This window comes from Nicotiana tomentosiformis, chromosome 10 (genome assembly GCF_000390325.3).
Source record: "Nicotiana tomentosiformis chromosome 10, ASM39032v3, whole genome shotgun sequence".
Lineage (NCBI taxonomy): Eukaryota > Viridiplantae > Streptophyta > Magnoliopsida > Solanales > Solanaceae > Nicotiana > Nicotiana tomentosiformis.
The window spans coordinates 58,243,679-58,252,586 of NC_090821.1; the positions used below are offsets into that span (position 1 = coordinate 58,243,679).

General features: G+C 44.4%; 1 protein-coding gene across 1 annotated transcript; it reads left to right on the forward strand.

Annotated features, from left to right (window-relative positions):
• The first annotated feature begins 809 nt into the window (after positions 1 to 809).
• On the forward strand, positions 810 to 2,547 carry LOC138900239 (uncharacterized). Its single transcript, XM_070186959.1, has 4 exons — positions 810 to 1,092; positions 1,691 to 1,959; positions 2,113 to 2,250; positions 2,356 to 2,547. Exons 1-4 carry the CDS (start codon positions 810 to 812, stop codon positions 2,545 to 2,547), a joined length of 882 nt encoding a protein of 293 aa, XP_070043060.1.
• Positions 2,548 to 8,908: the final 6,361 nt, after the last annotated feature.

Here is an 8,908-nt window from a genome sequence, read left to right on the forward strand (position 1 = left end):
CACTTATCCTTTCACGCTAGGTCCCCTCGACCCGATCATCGTAGACTTCTGCAAGAAATACCAGGTGACCCTCGGCCAAATTCACCCCTATTTCTGGAGGATCGTGATACTGCTCCGTTTCTTTGTGAGAAAAATCGACGGGCTTCCCTTCACCCTTGACCACCTCATATGATTATATAGCCCTCGATTCTATCGAGGTGGGCTGATAAAACTTCAATGCCAGGCCACCAAGGCTCTTATCTCGAGTATAGGTGAAGACAAAGATCAGGGCTGGATGGGCCGGTTCGTTCGGGTGAAGACCACAAACCTAATCCCAGCTGAGAACATGCCATTTCCTCAGAAATGGAATATGAAATATAAGTATGATTCCGTCTTTAATTTATGTTCGTTGTCTTTACTTCCTCATCCTTTGTTATCCGTGTTTTTCTCGATGCAGCCGTTGCTTGGATGCCGGGTGCGGTTCCTAACCTCGAGAACTGGGTTAGGAGCCTGGTTTCGACGTCAACACATGCAGAGCACGATTTGTCAAAGGGTCGGTGGGAGGCTTGTACTTATGGTAAGCCTTTTTCCCGACTTACCGATTTGTCTATCATTCAAACATCTTTTTAAATATGAGTTTACTTACTTTCTCCTTTTGTAGGTCTCGGAAAGGACGCGACTATGAGACCCCCGTCCGATGATGAAGAAGTTTCATCACCTATCTCGAAACCAACAAAGGAGAATAAGAGGAAAAAGGCCTCGAATCTTAGGGTCAAAAACCCAAGAAAAGAACAGCCCGTAAACCCAAGGGGAACACAATTCCACTGACTATGGAGTCAGTCCAAAGGCTAAGGGAAGAAGAAGAAGAAGAAGAAGAAGAAGAAGAAGAAGAAGAAGAAGAAGAAGAAGAGAAAGAAAATGATTCTAGGCTGATGGCCCGTGCGCGAGCTAGCAACGAGATTCAGAGAACTCCAGAACTGGTGGGAGTTGATACTACTCCATCTAGGCTTAATGAGGTCGAGGAGGAGACTTCGTCCCAAGTACCCGAGCCGAGAGGAACCGAAGATGCTTTATCTTGGGGCAAAGAGACCGTTGAAGAGGTGGTGGATACTGGTGCAGAAACCGGGCTCGAGGCTCCCCAAGACGGAGACGCCCCCCCAAAAGACCCACTTAGGGAAATAGATATCGGGGATTCCCCCTCGTTTCCTTTATTTTCTAAGTCGATGATATGCGACGCTCAGGCCGTGGAAACGTATTACGGGGAAGGAGCCCACGGAGATGAAGATCATTTCCGTGATTATTTTGTTGGGGTAGAAGGTGTCACCGGTCTGAGTGACTTGGAGGTTCCGAAGAAGAGTTCGGGCGAGGCATCCTCGAGTTTTAGACTGACCAATCAATTTTCGGCCCCTAGTTCCGATCCTGGGTGCAAGTGAACAATCGTTATCACGATCCCGGAGGATTATCGGGTTCTTGTTTCCCCCGTAGGGGTGGCTAGCTACCTCCGACGTTTGGTCACAGAAGAAGACCAAGCCCAGATGGACGAGGTAGGGGTGCCTTGTCTTTTCAACGAAGCCCAACATGCCCTGAACCGGGTAAGTTTATATTTTCTTTGTCAATTTTCATACTTGTACTTTTCTCTCCTTGTATAATTCCTTCTTTCTATTTTTGTAAGCTTCTGTGCTTCATCACGAGGCTTTCTTCCAATCTTGAGGGGAGCTGAGCCAGTATGAAGCCGAAAACCGAGGGCTTACTGAGGAGAGAGATGCCTTCAAGCTTCTCATTGAGAAGAGAGAAGGGGAAGCAAAAGGACTTCGGGCTGAGCTAGAAGTAGCTCAGAAAGAACAAGCTGATCTGGCCGAGCATGTAAAAAGAATCTTTGAAGTTAATAACACTGACTCGGGCGTGGTGGATAACAGTTCGGTCCCACAGTTTCAGCGAAATCTTGATGTGATCGGACAACTTCTTAAGGAAGTGGACACAGTGAAAGCGGAGGCTGAGGCGTAGAAGAAGAACATGGACCGCCTTTCCTCAGAAAAGGAAGCTGCCTGAGCTCAACTGGCCTCGGCTGAGACCCAACTCCGAATCTTGAAAGATAAGGCCTTGGTGTAATCCAAGAAAATTGAGGAGTTCCAGTCTCGGTTGGGTTCAGCATCTTCCCATCAAGAGCGACTGGCCACAGAACTTACAGCGGCCAAATCGGAGGTCGAAACGGCAAAGGCTAATGCTGATGCAATAGTGGTCGTCTACCAGTCCGATGCTGAAGCTACTCAGGTTCGAGCAAAGGAGGTTGCCGAAGCTGCTCAAGCTCGAGCAAACTGGGTTGCCGAAGCTGCTCAGGCTCGAGCAAACTAGGTTGCCGAGCATGCTAAATGCTAGTCTCGTAGGGAGACTCTCGAGGAGATCCATGCTCGTGGCTTCGATCTTACAGCCGAGATCGAGAATGCTAAGGAGCTCAAAGCTGAGGCCAGAGTGTTGGCCTTTTCTGATGATGATGATTCTAGGAGTATTAGCGGATCTGAATGTAGAGAAGGCCTCGAGAGCGAAGATGCTTCTCCCGGTGAAGACTAAGTCCTTTAGCATTAGTATTTTTTGTGTTTCTTTTAAGACTATTTCGGTCTTTTGTAGAGAGATTTGATCGGGCCATATTGCCATTATAAATGATTTTTGACTTTATATATATATTTAACGTGTGTATATATATATATATATATATATATATAAACTTTCTTCCTTTCTGCCTTATAAAATTATGAAGTTGTATTCTAATGTCCGAGGTTTAGACAATTTGATTGAAACCGAACTAGTATAGCCCTTAAGATTTACGATTGAGTGAGTGCTTGCTCAAACTCGAAATAAGGTAACCCTTAGGTTTTTTATTTGAGCAAGGATGGTCTCTCGAACTCAAAGCAAAAACAGCCCTTAGGCTTTTGTATTAGGCCGATATAGCCTTTGTAAAAAGATTGTTTATGGCTTTCTCCCCTTTTCGGCTTGAAAAAGGTTTTTATCATTTGTATTTACAAAACTTGTAATGCCTTAGCATGCAATAAGGAACTGTTCGAGAGTTCGAATAATTTTGTACTCATTAGAGTTTTCGAGGCTTGATATTATCGAAACCTTTTATGATTTTGTCGGGGGCAACCCTTTTAACCGGTTTATGAGAGAATTCGAAGGCCTGCTTTGTTACAGAATTCGGACGTCTCCGAACCGTGTTAATTCGGCCGTAGCCTTTTTAGTTTGGGATTTTCCCCTTGGGCTTATTTTCCCATTTTACTTCGAGCTTGCCCGAAGTATCAATCCCCGAAAGGGTGGCCTATAAAAATCGAGGGTTGCCTAAAAGGTCTTATGATCTCGGAGTTTTAATAAAATGATCTCGTTTATTTTTCGGACGGCAGTCCGCGAGTGTGGGGGTAATTATCATAACTCTGGTTATGGTCGGCCCTTAAGCCTGTTTACATAATAGATCTAGAGTATGAAATTATAAAGTAAAAGGTCTTATGATCTCAGAGTTTTAATAATTTGATCTCTTTAATTTTTCGTACAGCAGTCCCCGAGAGTGGGGGTAATTATCATAACTCTGGTTATGATTGGCCCTTAAGCCTATTTACATAATAGATCGAGAGTATGAAATTGTAAAGTAGAAATTTTTTTCTAAGGCATGAGATATCGATAAAGAAATATACTTCTCTTTATAAATAATTATACATGCATACATGTTCTGTACCGGGGCTCGAGAAAACTACGCGGGCATGGTTTGTTTGACCGTTTGGCCCTTACAAATTTTTCCTATCGAGCTCCTGCTGCCATGAAGTAATTTCTTCGCATCAAAGTTGACATTCGAGGGCAATGCCCCCCAGTATTCGAGGTTGATTATAAAGAAACCTCGGATACTGTTGAATTGTTCTAAGTTAGCACGATCAATGGTTGCCTCATTAAACACCTCATCGAAAAACCCATTTAGGGTAAAACCAGTCTAAGGGAAAAAGAGTGCAACGCGTGCTTGCAGACCTAAAGGCTTTGTGTCGAAGAATCCATTGTTGTTTCTGGTCAAACACCTGCAAGGGTTAGTTTAAAATATAAATTAAAATGGAAGGGGTTGTACCTTAGCAGTAATATCATTTTAGGTGCGATATGTTCCAATTGCTCGACAGTTGTTCGCCATTCATCGTGCCGAGCTTATAGGATTCTTTTCCGATGATTTCGAGAACCTGGTACGATCCTTCCCAGTTCGGACCTAGTTTCCCTTCATTCGTATTTTGAGTTTTGAGGGTGATTTTCTTAGCACCAAGTCCCCGATGTTAAAATGTCAAAGATTGGCTCTTTGATTGTAGTACCTTTCGATCTGTTATTTTTGGGCAGCCAATCGGACAAGAGCAGCTTCGCGTCTTTCGTCTAACAATTCTAGACTCGTATTCATGGTCTTGTTATTCGACTCCTCTTTTGCATATCGAAACCTAATGCTAGGTTCGCCGACCTCGACCAGGATCAGAGCTTCGGTGCCATAAACTAACGAGAACGGTGTTGCTCCGGTGCTAGATTTCGATATTGTGCGGTATGGCCATAGAACTTCGAGTAGTATTTCTCTCCATTTTCCTTTGGTGTCGGTCAATCTCTTCTCAAGATTTTGGATGATAGTTTAGTTGGTCGATTCGGCTTGTCCGTTCTCGCTGGGATGATAAGGTATTGATAGGATCCTTTTGATCTTGTGATCCTCATGAAATTTAGTTACTTTGCTGCCGATAAATTATTTTCCATTATCACATACAATCTCGGAGGGCATCCCGAATCGACATATGATGTGGTCCAAAATGAAGTCTATGACTTCCTTTTCTCTGACTTTCTTGAAAGCTTGTGCTTCAACCCATTTAGAGAAATAATCAGTCATAAACAAAATAAACTAAACTTTACCTGGGGCTGACGGGAGAGGGCCAACGATGTCCATTCCCCATTTCATGAAGGGCCATGGGGACAAGACCGAGTGGAGTAGTTCCCCGGGTTGATGAATCATAGGCGCATGCCTTTGGCATTTGTCGCATTTTTGAACGAACTCCCTTGCATCCTTCCCCATATCGGTCCAATAATACCCTGCTCTGATTACTTTGTGGACCAGTGATTGCACTGGAATGATTTTCACAAGTGCCCTCGTGAACTTGCCGTATGATGTAGTCGGTATCTCCCAGTCCCAAACATATTGCCAACGGTCCATCGAACGTCCTTCTAAATAGTGTTCCGTCTTCGGACAAAGTGAACCGTGCTGCCTTTGTGCGCAGAGCTCTCGACTCCTTTGGATCTGATGGAAGCTTCCTGTTCTTTAAGTACTCTATGTACTTATTTCTCCAATCCCAGTTAAACTTGTGGAGTTTATCTCGGCATGACCTTCTTCGATTACCGATCTTATGAGTTGTACAACAGCCCCCGAGTTGAGTTCGTCGTCTTCGACCGATGAACCTAAGTCTACAAGAGCGTCAGCCTCGCTGTTCTGTTCTCGAGGTACATATTGCAAGGTCCATTCCCTAAATCGATGTAGAGTCACCTGTAGTTTATCCAAGTACCTCTGCATTCGGTCTTCTCGGACTTCAAAAGTCCCGTTAACTTGGTTTACCACAAGGAGGGAATCACACTTAGCCTTTATGACCTCAGCTCCCAAGCTTCTAGCTAGTTTGAGACCTGCAATCATGGCCTCACATTCGGCCTCAATGTTAGTCAATTTTGTAGTTCTAATAGACTGCCTAATTGTATTACCTGTGGGTGATTTTAGTACGATGCCTAATCCGGACCCCTTCGCATTCGAAACACCGTCCGTAAATAGCATCCAGACTCCCGAAGATATACCCGATTTTATCAGTGGTTCCTTTTTAACCTCGGGTACGAAAGCCGGCATAAAGTCAGCCATGAAGTCTGCCAAGATTTGAGACTTGATGACGGTTTGGGGTCGATACTTAATATCGTACCCACTGATTTCTACGACCCATTTGACCAATTGACCCGAAAGCTCGGGTTTGTGCAAACTATTTCGAAGAGTATAAGTTGTTATAACACGGATGACATTGAAAATATGGTTTTAGTTTCCTAGAGGCGCTTATTAAAGCAAGCACTAATTTTTCTAAGTATGGATATCTAGTTTCGGCCTCACCTAAGGTCCGACTAACATAATAGACAGGGAATTGAGTACCTTCTTTTTCTCGGACCAGGACTCCACTTACCGCTATCTCCGAGATTGCCAAGTACAGGTGAAGCTGTTCGTCCACTTTCAGGGTGTGAAGCAGCGGCGGGCTCGATAAATACCGCTCTTCTTCTTAAGCAGCGAGAAGAATCGGTGGCTCCTATCTGAGGATTTTGAAATGAATCATCCTAGGGCGGCTATCTGCCCCGTCAGCCTCTGCAAGACCTTTACATTATCCACTACCGTGATATCCTCGATAGCTTTGATTTTATCGCGGTTGATCTCGATTCTCCGATTGGACACCATAAACCAAGAAACTTGCCCGAGCCAACCCCGAATGCACACTTTTAGGGGTTGAGCTTTATATTGTACTTCCTTAGTATATCGAAAGTCTCCTGCAAATGCTTTAAATGGTCCTCTGCTCGTAGGGACTTAAATAGCATGTCATCAATATAAACTTCCATTGATTTTCCTATTTGTTCTTCGAACATTCGGTTTACTAGGCATTGATAAGTTGCACTAGCATTTTTTAGACCTAATGGCATTACATTATAACAGTAGGTACCGTACTTAGTGATAAACAAGGTCTTTTCCTGATCCTCCGGGTTCATCTGTATCTGGTTGTACCCGGAGTAGGCATCAAGAAAATTGAGAGTCTTGTGGTCGGCCGTGGCATCGATCATATGATCGATATTAGGCAAAGGAAAAGAATCCTTGGGGTATGCTTTATTCAGGTTTATATAACCTACACACATTCTAAGTTTGTTTCCCTTCTTAAGGACTACCACTATGTTTGCTAACCATTCGGGATACTTTACTTCCCGAATGGATCCTATTTTGAGAAGTTTGGTTACCTCGTCCTTGATGAAGGCATGTTTGACATCAGACTAGGCCTTCTTTTTTGCTTCACCGGGCGAAATTTAGGGTCCAGGCTCAGTTTCTGAGTGATAATTTTTGGTGGGATCCCTGTCATATCGAGGTGGGACCAAGCAAAACAATCCATGTTAGCTTTAAGGAAATGAATAAGGTTTTTTATGAGCTCGGGGGTTAGCCCCGTGCCCAGGAATACCTCTCGCTCGGGCTGATGCTTGGCCAGTGTGACTTGTTCATGCTCTTCGACCGTTGATTTGGTGGTGTTGGAGTCATCGTGAATTATGAAGGATCGAGGGATCCAGTAGTCGTCATCCTCGTCAATCCCTTGCTTTTGCAATTGGGTCGAGGCTGGTGTTTGTGGTTGCTATTTGGCCTCCTTCTTTCCCTTAGAATCTGATCCCTTCGTTGATGAGAGTGGCGATACCGTTATCGCTTCATCGACTGCAAACATCTACTTGGCGGCGGGTTATTCCTCGTACATTGTTTTGACTCCCTCTGATGTCAGGAACTTCAGAACTTGGTGAAGGGTCGGGGGTACTGCCCTCATGTTATGGATCCAAGGCCTTCCGAGAAGGGAGTTGTACCTCATGTTACCCTCGATCACATGGAACTTTGTTTCTTGGATGGTCCCGACCACGTTCACTGGCAAAGTAATTTCACCTTTGGTGGTTTCGCTTGCTATGTTGAAGCCGTTAAGTACTCGGGTTGCGAGCACAATTTGATCTTGTAGGCCGAGCTGTTCTATGACCCTCGATAGAATAATGTTGGCTGAGCTACCTGGATCAATCAAAACACATTTAACCTGAATTTTATTCATAAGGACATATATTACCAGTGCATCGTTGTGGGGTTGTAAGATCCCCTCTGCATCCTCGTCATTGAAAGACAAGGTCCCTTCTGGTAGGTACTCTCGAGTCCACTTTTTCCTCGTGATCGACACCTTGGTGCATTTGAATACGGGCCCCTGAGGAATGTCGACCCCTCCAACAATCATGTGGATCACGTGCTGCGACTCTTCTTGCTCATTCTGTCTGTTTGAATCTCTATTCTTGAAGTAGTTTTTAGCCCGATCGCTTAAGAATTCTCGAAGATGCCCTTCGTTGAACAAATGGGATACCTCCTCCCTCAGCTGTATGCAATCTTCTGTTCTATGACCATGGGTGCCATTATATTTGCACATTTGACTAGGATTTCTCTAGGTCGAATCAGTATGTAGAGGTCGGGGCCATCTGGTGTCTTTGATGCGCCCAATGGCCGATACAATAGCTGATGCATCAACATTGAAGTTGTATTACGATAGTCGTGGTTCTTCTTTGGGTTCGACATTTATGTCTAAACCACTCTTACTCATGAGCCCTCGAGAGCTCTGTCCTCGATCATTTCTTCTATCAATTCTAACGGGTTGCGTCCAGGCTCATTATTTCTCTGATCTTCACCGTATGGCTGATATCGATCTCTGTTTGACCGTGATTCTCGGTCAATATCCCTTTTAACTTTGTCGATGGTCCTATTTGGATAAACGGACCCGGAAGGAGCCCCTAACTGGTCATCCTAGACCCTAATCTTTGACTGGTACCGATTATGCATATTGGCGCAGGTTACAGCTGGATATTCGATCAAGTTCTGCTTTAACTGTTATGAGGCTACCGAACATCGTATGTTTAGGCCTTGAGTGAAATCCTGAACAGCCCAATCGTCGGCGACCGAGGGCAGATCCATACACTCTATTTGGAACCGAGATACGAACTCTCTGAGCATCTCGTTGTATTTCTATTTTACTTTGAAGAGGTCCGACTTTCTAGTCTCGATCTTTATCGCTTCAGCGTGTGCTTTGACGAAGGAATCTGCGAGCATGGCAAAAGAATCAATGGAGTTAGGTGGAAAATTATGGTACCA